The sequence below is a fragment of the Pelodiscus sinensis genome, chromosome 18, assembly GCF_052426305.1.
Source record: "Pelodiscus sinensis isolate ZL-2025 chromosome 18, ASM5242630v1, whole genome shotgun sequence".
In the NCBI taxonomy this organism is placed as follows: domain Eukaryota; kingdom Metazoa; phylum Chordata; order Testudines; family Trionychidae; genus Pelodiscus; species Pelodiscus sinensis.
Window position 1 is genome coordinate 615,497 of NC_143069.1, and position 25,518 is coordinate 641,014.

A 25,518-nucleotide genomic window follows, 5' to 3' on the forward strand; every position below is an offset into this window, starting at 1 on the left:
CGAGGGGGGCCGTGCAGGGTGGGTCTGGGGGCACGAGGGGGGGCCGTGCAGGGTGGGTCTGGGGGACGAGGGGGGCCGTGCAGGGTGGATCTGGGGGCACGAGGGGGGGCCGTGCAGGGTGGGTCTGGGGGCACGAGGGGGGGCCGTGCAGGGTGGGTCTGGGGGCACGAGGGGGGGCCGTGCAGGGTGGGTCTGGGGACACGAGGGGGGCCGTGCAGGGTGGGTCTGGGGGCACGAGGGGGGGCCGTGCAGGGTGGGTCTGGGGGCACGAGGGGGGGCCGTGCAGGGTGGGTCTGGGGGACGAGGGGGGCCGTGCAGGGTGGATCTGGGGGCACGAGGGGGGGCCGTGCAGGGTGGGTCTGGGGGACACGAGGGGGGGCCGTGCAGGGTGGGTCTGGGGGACGAGGGGGGCCGTGCAGGGTGGGTCTGGGGACACGAGGGGGGGCCATGCAGGGTGGGTCTGGGGACACGAGGGGGGGCCGTGCAGGGTGGGTCTGGGGGACGAGGGGGGCCGTGCAGGGTGGGTCTGGGGACACGAGGGGGGGCCGTGCAGGGTGGGTCTGGGGGACGAGGGGGGCCGTGCAGGGTGGGTCTGGGGGACGAGGGGGGCCGTGCAGGGTGGGTCTGGGGACACGAGGGGGGGCCGTGCAGGGTGGGTCTGGGGGACGAGGGGGGGCCGTGCAGGGTGGACCTGGGGGCACGAGGGGGGGACGTGCAGGGTGGGTCTGGGGACACGAGGGGGGGCCGTGCAGGGTGGGTCTGGGGGACGAGGGGGGCCGTGCAGGGTGGACCTGGGGGCACGAGGGGGGGACGTGCAGGGTGGGTCTGGGGACACGAGGGGGGCCGTGCAGGGTGGATTCGGGGACACGAGGGGGGCCGTGCAGGGTGGGTCGGGGGGACGAGGGGGGGCCGTGCAGGGTGGGTCTGGGGGACGAGGGGGGCCGTGCAGGGTGGGTCTGGAGGACGAGGGGGGGCCGTGCAGGGTGGACCTGGGGGCACGAGGGGGGGACGTGCAGGGTGGGTCGGGGACACGAGGGGGGCCGTGCAGGGTGGGTCGGGGGCACGAGGGGGGCCGTGCAGGGTGGGTCGGGGACACCAGGGGGGCCGTGCAGGGTGGGTCTGGAGGACGAGGGGGGCCGTGCAGGGTGGGTCTGGAGGACGAGGGGGGCCGTGCAGGGTGGGTCTGGGGGACGAGGGGGGCCGTGCAGGGTGGGTCGGGGACACGAGGGGGGGCCGTGCAGGGTGGGTCGGGGACACGAGGGGAGGCCGTGCAGGGTGGGTCGGGGGGACGAGGGGGGCCGTGCAGGGTGGGTCTGGAGGACGAGGGGGGGCCGTGCAGGGTGGATTCGGGGACACGAGGGGGGCCGTGCAGGGTGGGTCGGGGACACGAGGGGGGCCGTGCAGGGTGGATTCGGGGACACGAGGGGGGCCGTGCAGGGTGGGTCTGGGGGACGAGGGGGGCCGTGCAGAGTGGGTCGGGGGGATGAGGGGGGCCGTGCAGGGTGGGTCTGGGGACACGAGGGGGGCCGTGCAGGGTGGGTCGGGGACACCAGGGGGGCCGTGCAGGGTGGGTCGGGGGGACAAGGGGGGCTGTGCAGGGTGGTCGGGGACACGAGGGGGGCCGTGCAGGGTGGGTCGGGGGGACGAGGGGGGCCGTGCAGGGTGGGTCGGGGACACGAGGGGGGCCGTGCAGGGTGGGTCGGGGGGACGAGGGGGGCCGTGCAGGGTGGGTCGGGGACACGAGGGGGGCCGTGCAGGGTGGGTCGGGGGGACGAGGGGGGCCGTGCAGGGTGGGTCTGGGGGACGAGGGGGGCCGTGCAGGGTGGGTCGGGGGCACGAGGGGGGCCGTGCAGGGTGGGTCGGGGACACCAGGGGGGCCGTGCAGGGTGGGTCGGGGGGACAAGGGGGGCCGTGCAGGGTGGGTCGGGGACACCAGGGGGGCCGTGCAGGGTGGGTCTGGAGGACGAGGGGGGCCGTGCAGGGTGGATTCGGGGGCACGAGGGGGGGCCGTGCAGGGTGGATTCGGGGACACGAGGGGGGCCGTGCAGGGTGGTCGGGGACACGAGGGGGGGCCGTGCAGGGTGGGTCTGGGGGACGAGGGGGGCCGTGCAGGGTGGATCTGGGGACACGAGGGGGGGCCGTGCAGGGTGGGTCTGGAGGACGAGGGGGGGCCGTGCAGGGTGGGTCGGGGGGACGAGGGGGGCCGTGCAGGGTGGTCGGGGGCACGAGGGGGGCCGTGCAGGGTGGGTCGGGGGGACGAGGGGGGCCGTGCAGGGTGGTCGGGGGCACGAGGGGGGCCGTGCAGGGTGGGTCGGGGGGACGAGGGGGGCCGTGCAGGGTGGGTCGGGGGGACGAGGGGGGCCGTGCAGGGTGGTCGGGGACACGAGGGGGGCCGTGCAGGGTGGTCGGGGGGACGAGGGGGGGCCGTGCAGGGTGGTCGGGGACACGAGGGGGGGCCGTGCAGGGTGGATTCGGGGGCACGAGGGGGGCCGTGCAGGGTGGGTCGGGGGGACGAGGGGGGCCGTGCAGGGTGGGTCTGGGGGACGAGGGGGGCCGTGCAGGGTGGTCGGGGGCACGAGGGGGGCCGTGCAGGGTGGGTCGGGGGCACGAGGGGGGCCGTGCAGGGTGGTCGGGGGCACGAGGGGGGCCGTGCAGGGTGGTCGGGGGCACGAGGGGGGCCGTGCAGGGTGGATCTGGAGGACGAGGGGGGCCGTGCAGGGTGGTCGGGGGCACGAGGGGGGCCGTGCAGGGTGGTCGGGGGGACGAGGGGGGGCTGTGCAGGGTGGGTCGGGGGCACGAGGGGGGCGTGCAGGGTGGGTCGGGGACACGAGGGGGGCCGTGCAGGGTGGTCGGGGGGACGAGGGGGGCCGTGCAGGGTGGATTCGGGGACACGAGGGGGGCCGTGCAGGGTGGATTCGGGGACACGAGGGGGGCCGTGCAGGGTGGGTCGGGGACACGAGGGGGGCCGTGCAGGGTGGTCGGGGGCACGAGGGGGGCCGTGCAGGGTGGTCGGGGGTACCGGCATCTCACATCCCCCTGCCCCTCCTTTCCTCGCAGTTTCTCATCTCGGAGCGGGAGCGGGGGCTGCCGTGCCCGGCTCAGTGCCCCCGCGAGCGCCACCGCCCGGTCTGCGCCTCTGACGGGAAGCTGTACAAGTCCCCCTGCGCCTTCCAGCGCGCCCGGTGCCAGCAGCCCCTCCTCGAAGCGCTGCCCCGCCCCCGCTGCGGGGGCGCCCCCCAGGACCCCTCCAGTAGGTAGAGCCAGGGCCGGGCCGGGGCACCCAGCAGCCCTGGGAGAGGGCAGGGCCCAGGCCTGGCCCCGGGAATTCTCTGCCCACCTGGCAGGGGGCCGAGGCCTTGTGTCTCTGTCCCCCTCGCCGGGCAGCCCCGGGGCCCCCGGCAGCCTGGCCTCTGCCCCCGGGGTGCCCTCCAGCCCCAGCCTTTCCCCCCGCAGGCCTGAACCTGACCCGCTGCCAGGAGGACCGTGCCGCTGCCCTTGCCCAGGCCCGGCGCCAGGCGGACTCCACCTACGTCCCCGAGTGCAGCGAGGACGGCTCCTACCTGCAGGTACGGGGGGTCGTGTCCCACCCCCTCCCTGGGGTCCATCTGTGCGCTGCAGCCTGCCCAGAGAGCCCCCCCGCCAGCTCGTCTCTGCGGCAGGAGGTGGGCACGGGAACCCCCCGCTGCGCCCCCACATCCCCTGCGGGTAGCCCCGGCCGCTCCCGCTGGCATGGGGGCTGGGCACGGGGGTGCCCTGCCAGGCAGCACCCCGAGGGGAGGTGCCCTGCAGGACGGGGGGCGCCTGGACGGGAATGGGGGGGCTGGGCGCTCGGGGGGCAGCGGGGTCGCTTCCCTGTCCTGGGAATTTCTGAGCGGCTAGATTCTGCCCCCGCGCTGCCCCCGAACATCCCCAAGGCCCCTCTGGGTCACGGCCCGTGCGTCTGTCCCGCCCAGGTGCAGTGCCACAGACAGACAGGCTACTGCTGGTGCGCCACGGCCGAGGGCAAGCCCGTGAGCGGGACGTCCGCGCTCAACCAGGCGCCCAACTGCACAGGTACCCCCGACAGCCCCCCCCCCGAGGTCCGCTTCTGCCTGGGTGCTAGGCGGGGACAGAGTCCCCTGTCGGGCAGCATCCTGCCATGGGGCTGGTCTGAGCCCTTCGCCAAAGAGCTTCAAAGTTAGGAGCCTGGAAAGTTTCCTATGCAGGCAGGGGCCTGGGAGCCGGGACTCCAGGTTCTATGCCCAACTCTGGGGGTGATGTCTAGTGGTTAGAGCAGGGGCCTGGGAGCCAGGACTCCAGGTTCTATGCCCAACTCTGGGGGTGATGTCTAGTGGTTACAGTAGGGGCCTGGGAGCCAGGACTCCAGGTTCTATGCCCAACTCTGGGGGTGATGTCTAGTGGTTAGAGTAGGGGCCTGGGAGCCAGGACTCCAGGTTCTGTGCCCAACTCTGGGGGTGATGTCTAGTGGTTAGAGTAGGGGCCTGGGAGCCAGGACTCCAGGTTCTATGCCCAACTCTGGGGGTGATGTCTAGTGGTTACAGTAGGGGCCTGGGAGCCGGGACTCCAGGTTCTATGCCCAACTCTGGGGGTGATGTCTAGTGGTTACAGTAGGGGCCTGGGAGCCAGGACTCCAGGTTCTATGCCCAACTCTGGGGGTGATGTCTAGTGGTTATAGTAGGGGCCTGGGAGCCGGGACTCCAGGTTCTATGCCCAACTCTGGGGGTGATGTCTAGTGGTTAGAGCAGGGGCCTGGGAGCCAGGACTCCAGGTTCTATGCCCAACTCTGGGGGTGATGTCTAGTGGTTACAGTAGGGGCCTGGGAGCCAGGACTCCAGGTTCTCTGCCCAACTCTGGGGGTGATGTCTAGTGGTTATAGTAGGAGGCTGGGAGCCAGGACTCCAGGTTCTCTGCCCAACTCTGGGGGTGATGTCTAGTGGTTACAGTAGGAGGCTGGGAGCCAGGACTCCAGGTTCTCTGCCCAACTCTGGGGGTGATGTCTAGTGGTTAGAGCAGGGGCCTGGGAGCCAGGACTCCAGGTTCTATGCCCAACTCTGAGGGTGATGTCTAGTGGTTACAGTAGGGGGCTGGGAGCCGGGACTCCAGGTTCTATGCCCAACTCTGGGGGTGATGTCTAGTGGTTACAGTAGGGGCCTGGGAGCCAGGACTCCAGGTTCTATGCCCAACTCTGGGGGTGATGTCTAGTGGTTACAGTAGGGGCCTGGGAGCCGGGACTCCAGGTTCTCTGCCCAACTCTGGGGGTGATGTCTAGTGGTTAGAGCAGGGGCCTGGGAGCCAGGACTCCAGGTTCTATGCCCAACTCTGGGGGTGATGTCTAGTGGTTACAGTAGGAGGCTGGGAGCCAGGACTCCAGGTTCTATGCCCAACTCTGAGGGTGATGTCTAGTGGTTAGAGCAGGGGCCTGGGAGCCAGGACTCCAGGTTCTATGCCCAACTCTGGGGGTGATGTCTAGTGGTTAGAGCAGGGGCCTGGGAGCCAGGACTCCAGGTTCTATGCCCAACTCTGGGGGTGATGTCTAGTGGTTACAGCAGGGGCCTGGGAGCCAGGACTCCAGGTTCTATGCCCAACTCTGGGGGTGATGTCTAGTGGTTAGAGCAGGGGCCTGGGAGCCAGGACTCCAGGTTCTATGCCCAACTCTGGGGGTGATGTCTAGTGGTTACAGTAGGAGGCTGGGAGCCAGGACTCCAGGTTCTCTGCCCAACTCTGGGGGTGATGTCTAGTGGTTACAGTAGGGGGCTGGGAGCCAGGACTCCAGGTTCTATGCCCAACTCTGGGGGTGATGTCTAGTGGTTACAGTAGGGGCCTGGGAGCCAGGACTCCAGGTTCTATGCCCAACTCTGAGGGTGATGTCTAGTGGTTACAGTAGGGGGCTGGGAGCCAGGACTCCAGGTTCTCTGCCCAACTCTGGGGGTGATGTCTAGTGGTTACAGTAGGAGGCTGGGAGCCAGGACTCCAGGTTCTCTGCCCAACTCTGGGGGTGATGTCTAGTGGTTACAGTAGGGGCCTGGGAGCCAGGACTCCAGGTTCTATGCCCAACTCTGGGGGTGATGTCTAGTGGTTACAGTAGGGGCCTGGGAGCCGGGACTCCAGGTTCTCTGCCCAACTCTGGGGGTGATGTCTAGTGGTTACAGTAGGGGCCTGGGAGCCAGGACTCCAGGTTCTATGCCCAACTCTGGGGGTGATGTCTAGTGGTTACAGTAGGGGCCTGGGAGCCAGGACTCCAGGTTCTATGCCCAACTCTGGGGGTGATGTCTAGTGGTTATAGTAGGGGCCTGGGAGCCAGGACTCCAGGTTCTATGCCCAACTCTGGGGGTGATGTCTAGTGGTTAGAGCAGGGGCCTGGGAGCCAGGACTCCAGGTTCTATGCCCAACTCTGGGGGTGATGTCTAGTGGTTACAGTAGGGGCCTGGGAGCCAGGACTCCAGGTTCTATGCCCAACTCTGGGGGTGATGTCTAGTGGTTATAGTAGGGGCCTGGGAGCCAGGACTCCAGGTTCTATGCCCAACTCTGGGGGTGATGTCTAGTGGTTACAGTAGGGGCCTGGGAGCCAGGACTCCAGGTTCTATGCCCAACTCTGGGGGTGATGTCTAGTGGTTACAGTAGGGGCCTGGGAGCCAGGACTCCAGGTTCTATGCCCAACTCTGGGGGTGATGTCTAGTGGTTACAGTAGGGGGCTGGGAGCCGGGACTCCAGGTTCTATGCCCAACTCTGGGGGTGATGTCTAGTGGTTACAGTAGGGGCCTGGGAGCCAGGACTCCAGGTTCTATGCCCAACTCTGGGGGTGATGTCTAGTGGTTACAGTAGGGGCCTGGGAGCCGGGACTCCAGGTTCTATGCCCAACTCTGGGGGGGGATGATGTCTAGCGGTTAGAGTAGGGGCCTGGGAGCCAGGACTCCAGGTTCTATGCCCAACTCTGGGGGTGATGTCTAGTGGTTACAGTAGGGGCCTGGGAGCCAGGACTCCAGGTTCTATGCCCAACTCTGGGGGTGATGTCTAGTGGTTACAGTAGGGGCCTGGGAGCCGGGACTCCAGGTTCTATGCCCAACTCTGGGGGTGATGTCTAGCGGTTACAGTAGGGGCCTGGGAGCCAGGACTCCAGGTTCTATGCCCAACTCTGGGGGTGATGTCTAGTGGTTAGAGCAGGGGGCTGGGAGCCAGGATTCCAGGTTATATGCCCATCTCGGGGGGGGGGGGGTGATGACTAGTGGTTAGAGCAGGGGGCTGGGAGCCAGGATTCCAGGTTCTATGCCCATCTCGGGGGGGGTGATGTCTAGTGGTTAGAGCAGGGGGCTGGGAGCCAGGACTCCAGGTTCTATGCCCAACTCTGGGGGGGGGGGTGATGACTAGTGGTTAGAGCAGGGGGCTGGGAGCCAGGATTCCAGGTTCTATGCCCATCTCAGGGGGGGGGGGGGTGATGACTAGTGGTTAGAGCAGGGGGCTGGGAGCCAGGATTCCAGGTTCTATGCCCATCTCAGGGGGGGGGGTGATGACTAGTGGTTAGAGCAGGGGGCTGGGAGCCAGGATTCCAGGTTCTATGCCCATCTCGGGGGGGGGGGGGGTGATGACTAGTGGTTAGAGCAGGGGGCTGGGAGCCAGGACTCCTGACGGGGGCAGAGAACCAGCTCTGGGTGGGGAGTGGAGCGTAGTGGTTAGCGCGGGGGGCTGGGAGCCAGGAGCCTGGGCAATGGGGATGAATTCTTTCTCACTCCTCCCCCAGGCTCCTACGTGGTGCGGCCACCCTGGCAGGACCCCGACTCCTCCCGGAGAGGTAACCCCCCAGCCCCCCATGCTGGATTTCCCCACTGCTCCGTGCCATGGCTCCTGCGTCCCACCAGGCCCTGCAGTGCCTAGCGCCCCCGCAGGGCAGCAAGGGGAGACCCCAGCCCCTCCCCCCGTGCCTGCAGCTCCTGCCCCACTGAATCCCCCAGCCAGTGGGGAGCAGTGAGTGGGTCCCCTCTAGAGGGAGACCTGGGTACTGCAGCCTGCTTCCTGTGGGGGTCCCTGCCCCACATGCTCGCCCTGCAACTGGAGGCTGTCCAGCTGCCCACCAGCTCCTTAGAACTGTGAGCCCGGGCGCCTGGGTCCCATTCCCCGCTCCATCGCTACAGTCCCTGCCAGGTGCCTCAGTTTCCCTCTCTTTGCTGGGGGGAGGGGAGGTGCTAACTGTGGCACACGCTGGGCGCACAAGGCTGAAGGAGCCTCGGGAAAGGGCCCGACGGGCAGGGCCAAGGCGGTGCGCGCCCGACGCCCTGGCGGTTGTGATAACGGGGGACCCTGCCCCCCGTTGCCCTAGCAGAGCTGCTGGCGCTGGGGCCTGCGCTGTGAACCCCACTCCTTGGGCAGAGCAGATGACACTAAGACCTCTGTAATAGTGGCCTTCGAACTCTTTTCCTCCCTGAACGCAGAAGGTGGGAGACCCAGGCCTAGCGCCCCGCCCCCCAAGCAGGAAGGTAAGTGACCCCCGGTCCCAGCCATAGGGCGCGTGTGCCAAGGGGGCTTTCACCCCCGGGACCCCCAGCAGCCTGCTCCCTGCTGTGAACCCGCATGGGCAAGTGGCTGATTTCCTGCTCCATTAGCCCCGCGGGGGCTCACGTCTGGCCCGGCCCCCCCCATGCTGTTCCTCCGGGGGGCTGGCCCCCTAGACATACGGGGCTGTGACGGGTTGGATCACAGGAGTCCCTGGGGGGCTGATCATACCGCTGAGCCGCCTACCCGCCCTCTGGGGTGCTGCACCCCTGCCCGCCGGGCCAGACCCTCTGGGCTCCCCCCGCCAGGCCCAGAGCCGGGGGCACGGACACAGAGAACAGGGGGCCACACGGCCCGGGGGCCAGAGCCCAGCCCAGCCCCCTCGCTCGGCGTGAGAGCGCCACACGGAGCCAGGCCAGGACCCCTGGATCGGAGAGCAGGAGGCCCCCCCCGTAGCTGTGTGCTGGGCTTGCTAACAAGCAACGGGGTCTTATTGCCAACTGGAGGGTTTACCTGGCGTCGCTGGGGGGCGCCTGGGCCCCACCTGTGCGGGTCAGAGCCCCAGAAGCGGGTCTGTGGGAGGAGGGTGCTTGCTGCCCTGTGAAGGGCCTGGGGTGTGTTTGGGGGTAGGAGGAGGGGCTGGCAAGGGGAGTTCTGGGGGATTCCCTCCCCTGCCACCCAAACCTCTCTCCGCTGCTTCCAGAGGGCACCTCGCTGCCGTTCCTCATGCCCATCATCGTCCCCGACTCCCAGCCCAACCACACGGGGAAGCGGACTCAAGGTAACCGGGAGGGGGTGACTAGCCAGCCCTGTTCCCGGCCTGCCCCCTGGGCCGAGGTGCTTGGGGGCTTCTTCGCAGGCCTGGCCCCACTCCCCGGCTTTGCCCTGGGGTGCAGAGAGTGTGGGGGGGGTTTCAACCAGGGATCGGGCCTTTGGGTCTCCCTAGACCGGCGACGTCTCTGACTTTGTGCCGTGCCGGGCACCGTGGGCCTGGCCGGGCTCCGACGCCTGCAGACGGTCGTCCCAGAAAACCAGCTCTGGCCAGGGCATTGACTGGCATTCGGCAGGGGCGGGGAGCGAGACTGGGCTAGTTCCGCTGCGGCCGGGGGCCTGGGTTCTGATCCCAGCCGCGGCGGGGCCGGGGGCAGCCGGTGCCAGGAGAGTTACAAAGCCCCTGGAACCCCGCAGAGATCCCCCCGTCCTGCGAGCAGGAGCGGCTGGAGGCCCTGGGAGAAATGCGGCAGCGCCAGCAGGAGGGGACTTTCGTCCCAGAGTGCGAAGGCGACGGCTCCTACAAGCCCGTGCAGTGCCACCAGGCCACGGGCTACTGCTGGTGCGTGCGGGCCACCACCGGCCGGCCCGTCCCCGGCACCTCCAGCAGGTCAGTGTCCCGCGCCCGAGACAGCCCGCAGCTTGGCTCAGCCTTCCTCCTTCCCTGCCACCTGGGAGTGGGAGGGGCTAAAAGCAGGGGGTGGGGCTAAATGCAGAGGGCGGGGCTAGCGCTATGACACCCATTCTTTAAAACGAGGGAAATATTCATTTTTATTTGAGCTTTCTGTGGAAAATGTCAGGGAGCTTCTGGCGGAAACTGGAACGTTTAGTGAGGAAGTAAAATGCCAAGTGAAGCAAGTGTCCACGGAGTCTCTACGGCACGTCGTGCCGCGCTCCGCCAGGGGCTGCGCCCGCCTGAGCAGGCAGCGACAGTGACTGAGAACTGCTAAGGCAACTGAGACGACAACCCCTGGAATCGCTGGGTTCAGCGAGCCCCGTCCTGCCGGCGGCACGGCCACTCGGGCAGGGGCAGAGAGAACGTTTCTGGACACCTTCAGTGGCTGCTTCTTGGAGCAGCTGGTTGTGGAACCCGCGAGGGGAGAGGCCGGTCCTGGCTGAGACCTAAGTGGGGCGCAGGGTCTGGCCCACGAGGAGTGAGATCTGGGCCGCCTGGGCTCAGTGAGCATCGCGCAGTAGCCCTGCGGCAGGAGAAACAGCTCGGCCCGGTGGCACTCAGCGTCCGAAGGGGGAACTGCGCCCGCGTCAGGAGGCTGGTTGGACAGAGGGAAGGCTCAGGGCCCTGGGAACTGCAGACGCGGTCCCAGAGCCCCACGGCCCCAGCCGCAGTAAGGACCGAACGCGCCCTCGGGCCGAGCGCCCAGCACAAGGCCGAGGCGCCGTATGGACGGTAAAGCCCGGGAGGGAGAGAAAGGAGCCTGCGCTGTCCGGCGAGGGGGCGAGAGGGGGCCGAAGGCCGAAACGAGTCTGAAGAGCAGCGAGCCAGAAACTCAGGAGCTAGCGTCCATCGAAGCAGGAACCTGCCAGAGGCCGAGGGGCGAGGGGGAGGTTGGGGGAGGGGTGCGGGCGCTGGGCACCCTGGGCACCACCCCCCTTGCTGCAGACCGGCCGCCCCGCGGGTGAGCACGGGGCGTGGGCCAGGCCTGGCGGGTGCATGCGGCTGCCGGCCAGGGATGTCGCGGGACGCCGCCGAGCCCCTGCTGACCCGGAGCTGCCTGGGAGCAGGGCCCGGGAGGGGCTCTAGCGAGGGAGGGTGTGACTGTAGGGCCGCGCCCCCCCTCCCAACGCCGCGGCTTTCGGAGCGGCAGCGCCACACGGAGCAGCAGAGCCCGGGCTCCCTCGTCCCCTCTTCTCCCCGGCTGCCTCTGCTCTAGAGCTTATGGGCTAGGACTGCTCCGTCACACCCTGATAGCGCTGCTCCTGGCCAAGGCTACTGCTCGCTCACGGCGCCTCCTGGGGAGCAGTGGCCAGTGGGGCTGGGAGCCAGGACTCCTGGGTTCCGTCCCCGGTTCTGGGGAGAGGCGTCTAGTGGTTAGAGCAGTGGGGCTGGGAGCCAGGACTCCTGGGTTCTGTCCCCGGCTCTGGGGAGAGGCGTCTAGTGGTTAGAGCAGTGGGGCTGGGAGCCAGGACTCCTGGGTTCCGTCCCCGGCTCTGGGGAGAGGCGTCTAGTGGTTAGAGCAGTGGGGCTGGGAGCCAGGACTCCTGGGTTCCGTCCCCGGCTCTGGGGAGAGGCGTCTAGTGGTTAGAGCAGTGGGGCTGGGAGCCAGGACTCCTGGGTTCCGTCCCCGGCTCTGGGGAGAGGCGTCTAGTGGTTAGAGCAGTGGGGCTGGGAGCCAGGACTCCTGGGTTCCGTCCCCGGCTCTGGGGAGAGGCGTCTAGTGGTTAGAGCAGTGGGGCTGGGAGCCAGGACTCCTGGGTTCCGTCCCCGGCTCTGGGGAGAGGCGTCTAGTGGTTAGAGCAGTGGGGCTGGGAGCCAGGACTCCTGGGTTCCGTCCCCGGCTCTGGGGAGAGGCGTCTAGTGGTTAGAGCAGTGGGGCTGGGAGCCAGGACTCCTGGGTTCCGTCCCCGGCTCTGGGGAGAGGCGTCTAGTGGTTAGAGCAGTGGGGCTGGGAGTTGAGACTTGTGAATTCTAGTCCTGGCTTGCCATGTGGCCTGAGCCTCGTCCTTCCCTCCACCCACCCCTGTGGTGCCTCAGTTTCCCCTCCTACAAATAGGAGTTGCCTGCGGCGTGGAGGGGGGCCGCCCCTTTCCGCCCCCGCCCCATCGCTCAGAGCTGCCTACGCCATGTGCTGACCAGCAGAGTCCTGGCCAGCGCTGACTCGTTTCTCCCCCAGGAACTTCCCGCCGGACTGCGAGGCTGATGCCGCAGCCAAGAGCGCGGAGATGGGCTCCCTGTTCCGGGACAGGCCGCTGCCAGGTGGGGAGGCGGCACCGGGGCCACCAACGGCCCGGGCACTGTCAGGCCGAGGGGCAGCCTGGGGCCCCAGCACTCGGCCATCCCCTGCCCTGCGGATGACAGAGCCCAGGCAGCAGGGGGTCCCCTTGGCCTCTCAGAGGCTGCCCACGAGGGAGCCGAGCGGAGCACCTGGGGCTCGTTCGGGGAGGAACAGGGCGGGTCCCCCAGCTGGGCAGGGGGCGAGAGCTCACAGCCTCCCCTGACAATGCACTGCTGCTCCCCGCAGGGGGACAGGCTCCTGCCCCACGTCCTGCCTCCTGGAACCAGCCAGCCCCCCCTAGAGCCACATGGGACCCGGCGCCCCCTAGAGGGGACAGGCCCCACGCCCTGCCCCCCGGAGCCAGCCGGCCCCCCTAGGGCCGCATGGGACCCGGCGCCCCCTAGAGGGGACAGGCCCCACACCCTGCCCCCTGGAGCCAGCCGGCCCCCCCTAGAGCCACATGGGACCCGGCGCCCCCTAGAGGGGACAGGCCCCACGCCCTGGCCCCTGGAGCCAGCCAGCCCCCCCTAGAGCCACATGGGACCCGGCGCCCCCTAGAGGGGACAGGCCCCACGCCCTGCCTCCTGGAACCAGCCAGCCCCCCCTAGAGCCACATGGGACCCGGCGCCCCCTAGAGGGGACAGGTCCCACGCCCTGCCCCCCGGAGCCAGCCGGCCCCCCTAGGGCCGCATGGGACCCGGCGCCCCCTAGAGGGGACAGGCCGCACGCCCTGCCCCCTGGAGCCAGCCGGCCCCTCCTAGAGCCACATGGGACCCGGTGCCCCCTAGAGGGGACAGGCCGCACGCCCTGCCCCCTGGAGCCAGCCGGCCCCCCCTAGAGCCACATGGGACCCGGCACCCCCTAGAGGGGACAGGCCCCACGCCCTGCCCCCTGGAGCCAGCTGGCCCCGCCTAGGGCCGCATGGGACCCGGTGCCCCTAGAGGTGACAGGCCCCACGCCCTGCCCCCTGGAGCCAGCCGGCCCCCCCTAGAGCCACATGGGACCCGGCGCCCCTAGAGGTGACAGGCCCCACGCCCTGCCCCCTGGAGCCAGCCGGCCCCCCCTAGAGCCACATGGGACCCGGCGCCCCTAGAGGTGACAGGCCCCACGCCCTGCCCCCTGGAGCCAGCCGGCCCCCCCTAGAGCCACATGGGACCCGGCGCCCCTAGAGGGGACAGGCCCCACGCCCTGCCCCCTGGAGCCAGCCGGTCCCCCCCTAGAGCCACATGGGACCCGGCGCCCCTAGGGGGGACAGGCCGCACGCCCTGCCCCCTGGAGCCAGCCGGCCCCCCCCTAGAGCCACATGGGACCCGGCGCCCCTAGAGGTGACAGGCCCCACGCCCTGCCCCCTGGAGCCAGCCGGCCCCCCCCTAGAGCCACATGGGACCCGGCGCCCCTAGAGGGGACAGGCCCCACGCCCTGCCCCCTGGAGCCAGCCGGCCCCCCCCTAGAGCCACATGGGACCCGGCGCCCCCTAGAGGGGACAGGTCTCCATGCCCCATCCCTTGATCCACCCAACCATCCCCCACGTTTCCCTCCCGGCAGCAAGGGGAGAACGTGGGGGAGCAGCAGGGTGCTGGCCGTGGCTGGGGGACCAGGCCTGAATCCGCTGGCTGCCCCTGCCCCCGAGCATCGCACGAACACGGTCTCTCTCGCCCGCCTGGGGTTTTTGGAGAGGGCCCTGAGATGCCCCAGGCATGACCTGCAGGGGGGAGGAGTCCTGGGGGGCAGCTCCCAGAGCCCCACGTGACACCCCGCCTGCAGGCTGCCCGGGGCCCAAGAAGGCGGAGTTCCTGGCCAGTGTGCTGGAGACCTTGGTGTCCGACATGACCCCGTCCCGGCTGACGCCCGTCGCACATCACAGGTGAGCAGGGCTGGAGCGGGGGCCAGCGAATTCAGAGGGGAAGCAGAGGTGGGGGGGGGCTGGTGTGTTGCACTACACTGTAGTGACCCCTGCTGGCTGTTTGGGGGCTAATCACCCCCTAAGGCAGAGGATGGGCTCCTGTTCCCAGTTTAGCTGATGAGTCTGGACCCCCCCAGGGGCAGCAGGAGGTTGGGGTGCAGACTCCAGCTGGGTGGGGCTGTCTGCCCCCCGCAGGTCCTCAGCCCGCGTGTGCGCTGCCAGTTCATGGCCGAGCCCTGCACACCGAGGTACAGGTTTGAGTCCCGGCTGGTGACCGCGGAGTGGGGGGTTCAAGGCCTGGCCGGTGACCGGGGGGGGGGGGGGGGTGATTGAGGCCTGGCTAGTTACTCTGGGGTGGGGGGTTCAAGGCCTGGCCGGTGACCGGGGGGGGGAGGGATTGAGGCCTGGCCAGTTACTCTGGGGTGGGGGGGGTCGAGGCCCGGCCAGTGACCGTGGGGTGGGGGGGGGTCCAAGCCTGGCTAGTTACTCTGGGGGGGGTCGAGGCCCGGCCGGTGACCGTGGGGGGGGGGGGGTCCAAGCCTGGCTAGTTACTCTGGGGGGGGGGGTCCGTGGGGTGGAGGGGGGTCCTGGCCGGGGGGGGGGGGTGACCCTGACCCTGGGTGGGGTCGGGGCCTGGCCGGTGACCATGGGGTGGGGGGGGTCGAGGCCCAGCCGGTGACCGTGGGGTGGGGGGGGTCCAAGCCTGGCTAGTTACTCTGGGGGGGTCGAGGCCCGGCCGGTGACTGTGGGGTGGGGGGGGGGTCCAAGCCTGGCTAGTTACTCTGGGGGGGGGTCGAGGCCCGGCCGGTGACCGTGGGGTAGGGGGTCGAGGCCCGGCCGGTGACCGGGGGGGGGGGGGGTCGAAGCCTGGCCAGTTACTCTGGGGGGGGTCGAGGCCCGGCCAGTGACCGTGGGGGGGGAAAGGTCGAAGCCTGGCCAGTTACTCTGGGGGGGGGGGGTCGAGGCCCTGCTGGTGACCGGGGGGGGAGGGGTCGAAGCCTGGCCAGTTACTCTGGGGGGGGTCGAGGCCCGGCCAGTTACTCTGGGGGAGGGGTCGAGGCCCGGCCGGTGACCGTGGGGGGGGGGGGTCGAAGCCTGGCCAGTTACTCGCGGGGGGGTCGAGGCCCGGCCGGTGACCGTGGGGGGGGGTCCAAGCCTGGCCAGTTACTCGGGGGGGGGGGGGTTGAGGCCTGGCCAGTTACTCTGGGGTGGGGGGGTCGAGGCCTGGCTGATGACCCTTGGGTGGGGTCGGGGCCTGGCCAGTGACTCTGGGGTGGGGGGGGGTCGAGGCCCGGCCGGTGACTGTGGGGTGGGGGGGGGCCAAGCCTGGCCAGTTACTCTGGGGTGGGGGGGGTCGAGGCCCGGCCAGTTACTCTGGGGGGGGTCGAGGCCCGGCCGGTGACCGTGGGGGGGAAGGGTCTGTGACGGCGCGTTGGGGGTTCCCCGTCTCCTGCACCCCGAAATGGCACAAACAGACTGCACCAGCCAGTGGAATTGAGGGTGGTTTATTGCTCCTCCAGCACAGCGCAGCACAGATGTAATCTGGTCACAGGAACTTGGCTAGGATGCCTCAGGCCCCCTTGAGATGGGGGAGACTGGGCCCCTAAACTCCAGCCCCTTCTCCTAGGCTCTCCTCCATGCCCTCCGACAGCCAGCAACCCACTCACTCACTTCCAGCCCTGCCCCCCAGCCAGGCCAGCATTCCACCTTCCTTTGTTCCTCTCCATGGGGGGTGTCTGGCCACTGGTTTGCATAGTGACTCATCCTGTTTTGCTGGGTCGTGGTACCCACGGCAGCCAGTGGGGGTTCCCCCAGAGCCAGCAGCATAGAAACCAGCCAGGTACCCCCACTACGTCACAGGTCGAAGCCTGGCCAGTTACTCTGGGGGGGGTCGAGGCCCGGCCGGTGACCGTGGGGGGGGGTTCGAGTCCCGCCCAGTAACTGGGGGGCTCTATCCCGCAGGCCGCCAGCCCCCACGCCGGCCCCCAGCCCGGAGGCGCGAGCGGTGCTCTGGCACTTTGTGCGCCTGGACAAGGACTCCAGCGAGGGCCTGAGCGAGCCGGAGCTGCGCCCCTTCAAGCTCTACCTGAGGCAGCACACGCGGCCCAAGCGCTGTGTCCGCAAGTTCCTGGAGTTCTGCGACCTGGACGCCAGCCGCCTCCTCTCCCTGCCCGAGCTGCGCGGCTGCCTGGGCCTCAGCTAGCCCCGGGTAGCCGAGGCCCAGGAATGGAGGGAGCAGGCTTGGGGGGCTGGCGGGAGGAGGGAGCGGGGGGCTGGTGGTATTGGGGGTGCTGGTGGGAGGAGGGAGCGGGGGGGCTGGTGGAATTGGGGGTGTTAGCGGGAGGAGGGAGCGGGGGGGCTGGCGGTATTGGGGTGCTAGCAGGAGGAGGGAGCAGGGTGGGGGGGCTGGCGGTATTGGGGGTGCTAGCAGGAGGAGGGAGCAGGGTGGGGGGGCTGGTGGAATTGGGGGTGCTAGCGGGAGGGGGAGCAGGCGTGGGGGGGCTGGTGGAATTGGGGGTGCTAGCAGGAGGAGGGAGCAGGGTGGGGGGGCTGGTGGAATTGGGGGTGCTAGCAGGAGGAGGGAGCGGGGGGGCTGGTGGAATTGGGGGTGCTAGCAGGAGGAGGGAGCAGGGTGGGGGGCTGGTGGAATTGGGGGTGCTAGCGGGAGGAGGGAGCAGGCGTGGGGGAGGGGGTTGGCTGTGGGGGAGGCAGATCATGGGGAGGGGAGGGGGAGAGGGTTGGCACCTGGCTTTGGACACAATCTCTGGGACAAACTCTGCTCTTTCCAGCCACGGGCTGGCGCTAGGCCTGGGCCTGCTCGGCCGGTGTGAACGCCCCCGCCGGGTACTGATCGCCTGGGATCAATTTGCCCTGGTGCCACCCAGGCTGAGCTGAAAGCTCCCCCTCCCAGGCAGGTTTTCCAGCTCTGGCCTGTCCCTGCCGCTCTCTGAGCCTTCTGCAGGGCTGCGTGCAGAGCTGCCTTCTGGGGTTCTGGCTTTGGAGGAAGCATGGTCTAGTGGTTAGAGCAGAGGGGGGCCGGGAGCCAGGACTCCTGGGTTCTGTCCCCAGCGCTGCATGACCTGGGGTCCGTCTCTGGCTTCAGTACCTCTGCTGCACAAACTCTGGGGCCGGGCCCTGCTCCCAGCCAGTCAGCCCCCCTGCGTCCAACGGGCGTTTCTCTCTTCCCAGGAGTGCGCCCCGCTCCTCCCGTCACCCCCCAGGGGGCGCTGTCTCGCCCCGCCTGCACTCCCGCTCCGATTGCAGACCGTGGGCACTGTGAGCTGCAGACCGTGGGTGTCGGTTTTACTTCCCTTTCGCTGAAGCAAGTCGGACAAACCTTTCGTGAAGAAGGCGGCCAGGCGGCCTGGGATGTGGCCGGGTTGGGCCATTTACTTGCACCTGGGCTACTCCCCTGCAGTTCGAGCCCTCTGTGCTGTAGCTCAGAGAATTGTGCACAATGCAAAGCGCCGGCCGGGCTATTCTCACTTAGCGCCCCCCTTCTCTGTGCTTATTTGTACTGGTTACCCTGCCGGGGAACGGCTCCAGCTGCTTTATATTCCCGCCACTTCCATAGAAAGCATAAAACGGTCAGAAAACCCCCAACCACCCTGTGATCCGTGTCCTGAATCAAGAAATTACAGGCCGCTCGGGATGGTGCCTTTGGGGCTTTTTCACTCACAAGGTAACGAGCGGCTGCTCCCCTCCCAGCTGGACATTCGATGCATTTTGAAAAGTATCAGTCTCTGGGCACTGGTGCCTAGTGGTCAGAGCAGGACAATTGACTGGGGGAGGGGGAGCACCCTGGGCACCTTTCCCAGTATTGGGCGTGGGGAGCAGGTGCCCGGGAAAGTGGTTTGCCCAAACCCACCCAGCAGTTAGAGGCAGGAGGGTCACTGGGCCCTGCCCTCGGGTCACTGGGTGCTTTGTTCAGTGGGGCCCTGTGTCCGGGCCAGCCGGGGCGCTTGTCTCCGGCTCACAATCCCAGCCTGTAGGAGCCAGAGCGTGCAGCGGGAGCAGACCCCGGCCCCGGAGAAGGGGAAACCAAGGAGAGCCGTGGCAAGGCCGTATGCCTGTGTAACCCTCACACTTATGCGTCTACACTGCGTCTACACTGCGTCTACACTGCAAAAACTCCCGGAGCCTCCACACTACAAGCCCGTTTCTGTGCAAGAAGAAATACAGACGATCGTCAGAAGCCAGGGCTTTCTGCGCAAGAGTTAGTCCTCGTCCGACGAGGAATAAGCCTTTTTGTGCAAACGCTCTTGCACAAAATGGCGTGTGTGGCCGGACACCAGGGGTTTCTTGCACAAGAAACCCCATCGGTAAAAGCACAGGTGCTCTGATGACCACTCTGTGAATGGCCATCAGAGCTTTCTTGCACAAGAGCATCCATGGCCGTGAGGACACGCTCTTATGCAAAAGCACATGGCAGTGTGGGTGCTCTCTTGTGCAAAAGCACCTGGCAGCGTGGACGTGCTCTTGTGCAAAAGTACACGGCCGTGCGGCTGCTCTTGTGCAAAAGCATATGGCAGCATGGATGCACCCCTGTGCCAAAGCACGTGGACATGCTCTTGTGTAAAAGCACATGGCCACGTGGACGCACTCTTGTCCCAAAGCACATGGCCATGTGGATGTGCACTTGTTCAACAGCACATGGCAGCGTGGACACACTCTTGTGCAAAAGCACATGGCAGCGTGGACACACTCTTGTGCGAAAGCACATGGCAGCGTGAACACACTCTTGTGCAAAAGCACATGGCCGAGGGGACGCGCTCTTGTGCAAGAACTTTTTGTGGAAGATCTCTTCTGCAAAAAGTTCTTGCGCCAGAAGCCTGCAGTAGCCCTAGTGTGGGTCACTGTCCCGTGCGGTGGCTCCTAGACCAAAGCAACAGATAAGATCAAGAGACCTCTGCAGCCTGGGAGGAGCCAGGCGGCTTTTAGCTCACAAGGCAGCAACTCCTACACGAAGCTCCCAAGGTCCCAGGTTCAAATCCACCCGGTGGCCGTTGCACCCACGCTCAGGAGCCTGGGCACAAGGCTGAGACAGACGCCGGCACCTGGAGTGCCACCCGCTCTCCCATCTGTCTTGGAACGTGCAGAGAGCACCTGCACTGCTGGTGCCCAGGGAAAGGCACAGAACGCAGCCTGTGTCGGTGGCTCGTCCTGCACCTGCAGTATTGGGTGTATGACACACGCAGCAGAGCACGGCCATAGCAAGTACCCCCCCTGCCCCAGGTGGGAGCTGGGCTTAGCCCTCCCTTGGGGAAGCAGCTTTTGAGAACAATATTGATGGATCTGGGGCCATTTCACAGCCAGGGGATAGGGACAGTGTGAGCTTCCCCCGCAGTAGTGCCCTACTACTCCCAGCCCCCAGGCTCTGGCTGTGGTGAGCTTCCCCCACAGCAGTGCCCTGCTACTCCCAGCCCCCAGGCTCTGGCTGTGGTGAGCTTCCCCCACAGCAGTGCCCTACTACTCCCAGCCCCCAGGCTCTGGCTGTGGTGAGCTTCCCCCACAGCAGTGCCCTGCTACTCCCAGCCCCCAGGCTCTGGCTGTGGTGAGCTTCCCCCACAGCAGTGCCCTGCTACTCCCAGCCCCCAGGCTCTGGCTGTGGTGAGCTTCCCCCACAGCAGTGCCCTGCTACTCCCAGCCCCCAGGCTCTGGCTGTGGTGAGCTTCCCCCACAGCAGTGCCCTACTACTCCCAGCCCCCAGGCTCTGGCTGTGGTGAGCTTCCCCCACAGCAGTGCCCTGCTACTCCCAGCCCCCAGGCTCTGGCTGTGGTGAGCTTCCCCCGCAGCAGTGCCCTGCTACTCCCAGCCCCCAGGCTCTGGCTGTGGTGAGCTTCCCCCGCAGCAGTGCCCTGCTACTCCCAGCCCCCAGGCTCTGGCTGTGGTGAGCTTCCCCCACAGCAGTGCCCTGCTACTCCCAGCCCCCAGGCTCTGGCTGTGGTGAGCTTCCCCCACAGCAGTGCCCTGCTACTCCCAGCCCCCAGGCTCTGGCTGTGGTGAGCTTCCCCTGCAGCAGTGCCCAGGCCCCAAACAAGCCAATGTTCCTAGGTTGTCAGCTCCGGGGGTGGCCAGAAACTGGGGTGGCCATCCCAGGCCTGCCCTGCCCTGCCTCTCCTTCCTGTCCCCTGCTCCAGGCTGCAGGGGGGCAGGGACGAAGGAACCTGCAGCAGCCCCCCCCCCCCGGAGCACCCACCTTCTAGGCTTTGTGTTTGCTGAACAACTCGGGGCCCTGCCAGCTGGTCCCCAATGGCCATTTACAGCCTGGTTGGGCCTCTTGTTCCCAGGAGAAGGGCGACCCCTTGTGTCTGGTTCTGGCATTAACTCCCCATCCCCACCCCGCCCCACATGCAAAGCGGGGGAGTTTTATGGCAGCAGCTGCAAAAATCTGGTTTTGGCCTTGTCTCACACACACAGAGACACACACACACCCAGCCCCCGGGCCTCCAACAGAATCCTCCCCCCGCACTTTGCACAACCTCTGCCAGCTGGAAATAGAACCCAGGCGCCCTGGCCCCTAGCTGCCCGCCCACCCGCTCTAACCACTAAACCTGCCTGTCTCTCCAAAGCAGCCCTCAGCGCTGGTGCTTTTCCATGCCTGCGTTTTTCACAAAGGGCTCCTGGGGGGGGGGAGCGGTGACCCGCTGGGACATTTTTAAAGGGCAGCTGCTTACGCTGGGGTGAGGTTGGGGAAGGGAACATGTGCTATGCAAATTGGCTTGGTGGGTTTTGTGTGTGCACGTGTGCATGTGTGTGTGTGCACTAGCATGTGTGAGACAGACACACATGGCTGGGGGTGATGCATCGGGGGACGCTGAGTGTCAGTGTGCGGGGCATGGTGTGTGTGTTCACGTCACATGCGATAACCCTCTGCTGTCAGAGAAGGCAAACCCAGGCCTGGCTCAATTGCTATTCCACTGCCCCCAGGCTCTCCGGCAAAGGAACCCAACTGTCTCCTTCATCCGGTCACCAATGGGGCAGCCAGCAGTGCCAGGGATATTATTGCTATTAGGGATAATATGGTAGCACTTGGTCAGCCCCCCCGCTCTGCCCCCGCCCCCCCCCCCCCCCGCCCCAGTGCCAGGCGATGTTTTCATTGCTATTAGGGATAATATGGTAGCACTTGGTCAGCCCCCCCCCGCCCCAGTGCCAGGCGATGTATGGCTTTATTGCTATTAGGGATAATATGGTAGCGCTTGGTCAGACACCCCTCTCCCCCCCCCATGCCAGGCGATGTTTTCGTTGCTATTAGGGATAATACGACAGTGCTTGTGTCAAAGCCCCTCCTGCCCCGCAGTGCCAGGCGCTGCAGAAACAGGGACACAGAGTCGCTCCCCACCCCAAAAGCGTGGCCTGCGCTAGAGTCGGGACACAGCTCCCAGGGCAGGCAGTGTGCCAGAGTTCGAGAGGCGGGCGGGAATTTAATGCCACTTCCTTTCCAAACTCCAAGCCAGCATTCCCCCGGCTCGCTGCTGGCAGAGCTGGGCCCGCCTGAGCCGGAGAACATGCTATTCCGGTACCAGGCATCTTTGCCCTGCTCCCCAAGGACATGTTGTGGGGGTGACCCCATGCCACTCAGCTCAACGGTGGGGAAACTTGCTGGCCCCGAACGGCCGGATCGCTGGGGCGAGACCCAACTGCCGAACACCTTGCTCCCCTCTGGCCACCCAGCCTGACATGGCAGCGATAAAAACAAGTCTGGTGCCTTCGGCTCCCAGGGCGGGGTGCTGACGGGACAGTAAATAAGTTAATTACATGCAGAATTCAGGGTGCACGTGTGGGCGTCTGTGTAGGGCTGCTGGGGGATCCACACACGACAGCTCACACACTTGCCGTGGCAATCGAGGTGGGTCACTGTGATAAGGGATCAAACGATAATTCACAGGTGTGGGCCTGTTGCGGTGTCTCGCCCCACCTCTACTGCACGGCCCCAAACTATTCCTGGGGCAGGTCCCTTCGGAAAACATCCAGTCTTGATTTACAAACAGGGAAAATCCACCAGACTGCTTGGTCAGCAGTTCCAATGGTTAATGCCGCGCCCTCCTTCCAGGCTGAATTTGTCTCCCAGCCATTGCATAAAAGGGGGCCAAGGCTGGGTCTGTCCAGCCATCTGTCCTCTTGTGCACTTCTGGAGTGAATCCAGACACCTCTCTATTCCCTGCACTCCCAGGTGTGATACCGAGTGCACGGTCTTATCTCCCATCTCTGTGTTTTAAAACAGTCTCCAGCGCCTGTGGCTGGCTCCCCCACTTCCTCCGGATGCGACAGCAGCGAGATGGGCTGTTTGTGCCGGGTGTGGAAGGAAATATGTGCAAATGCAAGACCGGCACCTGGCTCTTCCACTTCCCCTTTCTCCTCGCCACCCCCCACCAGATGAAAGGCTGAGAATCTGCTTTCAAGCTCCCTGGGGAAGGGGGGAGGTGCATATGAGAAACAGAGAGGTGGGGGCATGCAGGGGGCTCCTATAGCCCCCACCCCCACCTTGAGAATCTGAGCCACTCTGCAGAATTGTCTTCTTACTGTTGCTTTTTTATTATTATTACAGCTCCTAGACACAGGCCTGACTGGAATCAGGGCCCTGTCCCAGACCCCGGCCGAGATCAGGGCCCGTCGGGCCGGGCGCCCCCAGACCCCGGCCGAGATCAGGGCCCGTCGGGCCGGGCGCCCCCAGACCCCGGCCGAGATCAGGGCCCGTCGGGCCGGGCGCCCCCAGACCCCGGCCGAGATCAGGGCCCGTCGGGCCGGGCGCCCCCAGACCCCGGCCGAGATCAGGGCCCGTCGGGCCGGGCGCCCCTAGACCCTGGCCGAGATCAGGGCCCGTCGGGCCGGGCGCCCCCAGACCCCGGCCGAGATCAGGGCCCGTCGGGCCGGGCGCCCCCAGACCCCGGCCGAGATCAGGGCCCGTCGGGCCGGGCGCCCCCAGACCCCGGCCGAGATCAGGGCCCGTCGGGCCGGGCGCCCCCAGACCCCGGCCGAGATCAGGGCCCGTCGGGCCGGGCGCCCCCAGACCCCGGCCGAGATCAAGGCCCGTCGGGCCGGGCGCCCCCAGACCCCGGCCGAGATCAGGGCCTGTCGGGCCGGGCGCCCCCAGATCCTGGCCAAGATCAGGGCCTGTCAGACCGGGCGCTTCCGAGACCCCAACTGCTGGCTGCTGGTAAGAGGGAATCTTTGCCCCAAGCATTTTACAGCCTAGAGAAGTGAAATAAAGGAGGAATCACTGCTGTCATTTTACAGGTGTGGAAACTGAGGCACAAGGCCACATAAGTGCCTTGCCAAAGTGCTAGGATCGAGCACTAGTTACCAGCCCAAGAGCAGCCGCTAGTTGAAGAACCAGTCCCGCTGCCAGCAAGACCAGAGTCACACCCTGCTCACAGGGTGGCTGGCTTGCAGCTGACTCAGCCCTGCCCTCACACCCCATCTGGTGTGTGACTGGTCACATGTTAGTGTCACACGTTTGATCAGTGAGTGGCTGGAGCGTGAGGCCCACCCTGGTGTATAACTAGCTCTTGTGTGTGCCACACATGCACCATGTATGTCACGCTGACCTTCCATTCACGCCAAACCCCCGCCCTCGTGGGCTCTTGCTAGGAACTGGAGTGCGAAGGACAGGAATTGAAATTAGGGGGGTGTTCAAATTTACAGGGGAGTCAGGGCCGATGAGGGGTGAGACCGAGAGGTGGGACAATGCAACACACCTGCAGGGTGGGGCCTGAGCAGGGATGGTCCGGAACAAAGACCCCTCGCAGGATTCTGCAGACCTGACAATAGCCCAGCCCGTCCCGCCAAGACCTGGTTACATCAGCCATGGTCAGTAGGAGGGATGGCTGGGGGTAACAACACTGCCATGCTACACACACACACACGTGTGCATTAGCACAGCAGCCTGACACACACTTACACAATGACACACACATGCGCACACACACACGGATTAACTCAGCAGCCCGATACACACTAACACACACACATGCGCACACACGGATTAACATAGCAGGCCGACACACACACACAAACACACACTAACACACACACACATGGATTAACATAGTAGGCCAACACACGCATACACACTAACACACACGGATTAACATAGCAGGCTGACACACACACACACAGATTAACATAGCAGGCCGATACACACGCACACACTAACATAGCAGCCCTACACATGTGTACACTAACACGTACACATGCGCACACGGATTCACCCAGCAGCCCCCTCCCAGAAACACACACACCAAGATGTGCATTTTACACAGCTGCCCGCCTGCCCACCCGTGCGCGGAAGGACACGTCTGGTCGGCGCACATACGCACGTGTGCATTCCCACGCCAGCCCAGCACGCATACATGCGTGTGCATTAGCACAGCAGCCTGACACACACTTACACACTGACACACATGTACACACACACACGGCTTCACTCAGCAGCCCGATACACACTAATACACACACGCGCACACACAGATTAACAAAGCGTGTATGTGTGTGTCAGCCTGCTATGTTAATCTGTGTGTGCGCATGTGTCTGTGTTAGCGTGTATGTGTGTGTCAGCCTGCTAACACACACACATGCGCACACACGGATTAACATAGCAGGCCAACACACACACACACAGATTAACATAGCAGGCCGACACACACATACACACTAACATAGCAGCCCTACACACGTGTACACTAACACGTACACATGCGCACACGGATTCACCCAGGAGCCCCACCCCAGAAACACACACACCGAGGTGTGCATTTTACACAGCTGCCCGCCCGCGCACGGAAGGACACGCCAGCCCGGCGCACACACGCGCGTGCGTTCCCACGCCAGCCCGGCGCACACACACGCGCGTGCGTTCCCACGGCAGCCCGGCGCACACACACGCGCGTGCGTTCCCACGGCAGCCCGGCGCACACACACGCGCGTGCGTTCCCACGGCAGCCCGGCGCACACACGCGCGTGCGTTCCCACGGCAGCCCGGCGCACACACGCGCGTGCGTTCCCACGGCTGCCCGGCGCACACACACGCGCGTGCGTTCCCACGGCAGCCCGGCGCACACACGCGCGTGCGTTCCCACGGCAGCCCGGCGCACACACACGCGTGCGTTCCCACGGCAGCCCGGCGCACACACGCGCGTGCGTTCCCACGGCAGCCCGGCGCACACACACGCGTGTGCGTTCCCACGGCAGCCCGGCGCACACACGCGCGTGCGTTCCCACGCCAGCCCGGCGCACACACGCGCGTGCGTTCCCACGGCTGCCCGGCGCACACACACGCGCGTGCGTTCCCACGGCAGCCCGGCGCACACACACGCGCGTGCGTTCCCACGGCTGCCCGGCGCACACACACGCGCGTGCGTTCCCACGCCAGCCCGGCGCACACACGCGCGTGCGTTCCCACGCCAG

General features: G+C 66.6%; 1 protein-coding gene across 3 annotated transcripts in view; it reads left to right on the forward strand.

Annotated features, from left to right (window-relative positions):
- LOC142825303 (SPARC-related modular calcium-binding protein 1-like) overlaps positions 1 to 17,715 on the forward strand; it is a 35,797-nt gene extending 18,082 nt beyond the window's left edge. For 2 of the 3 annotated variants that reach the window (XM_089769828.1, XM_075917198.2), the window contains exons 2-12: positions 3,058 to 3,250; positions 3,454 to 3,566; positions 3,954 to 4,053; positions 7,736 to 7,786; positions 8,424 to 8,468; positions 9,188 to 9,265; positions 9,673 to 9,865; positions 12,108 to 12,190; positions 13,974 to 14,073; positions 16,075 to 16,321; positions 17,302 to 17,715. In XM_089769828.1, coding sequence (XP_089625954.1) covers positions 3,058 to 3,250; positions 3,454 to 3,566; positions 3,954 to 4,053; positions 7,736 to 7,786; positions 8,424 to 8,468; positions 9,188 to 9,265; positions 9,673 to 9,865; positions 12,108 to 12,190; positions 13,974 to 14,073; positions 16,075 to 16,315 — 1,197 coding nt within the window. In that variant the 3' untranslated portion in view covers positions 16,316 to 16,321; positions 17,302 to 17,715. The remainder of the gene's footprint in view (positions 1 to 3,057; positions 3,251 to 3,453; positions 3,567 to 3,953; positions 4,054 to 7,735; positions 7,787 to 8,423; positions 8,469 to 9,187; positions 9,266 to 9,672; positions 9,866 to 12,107; positions 12,191 to 13,973; positions 14,074 to 16,074; positions 16,322 to 17,301) is intronic. The other variant, XM_075917199.2, reaches the window with a different exon arrangement.
- Positions 17,716 to 25,518: the final 7,803 nt, after the last annotated feature.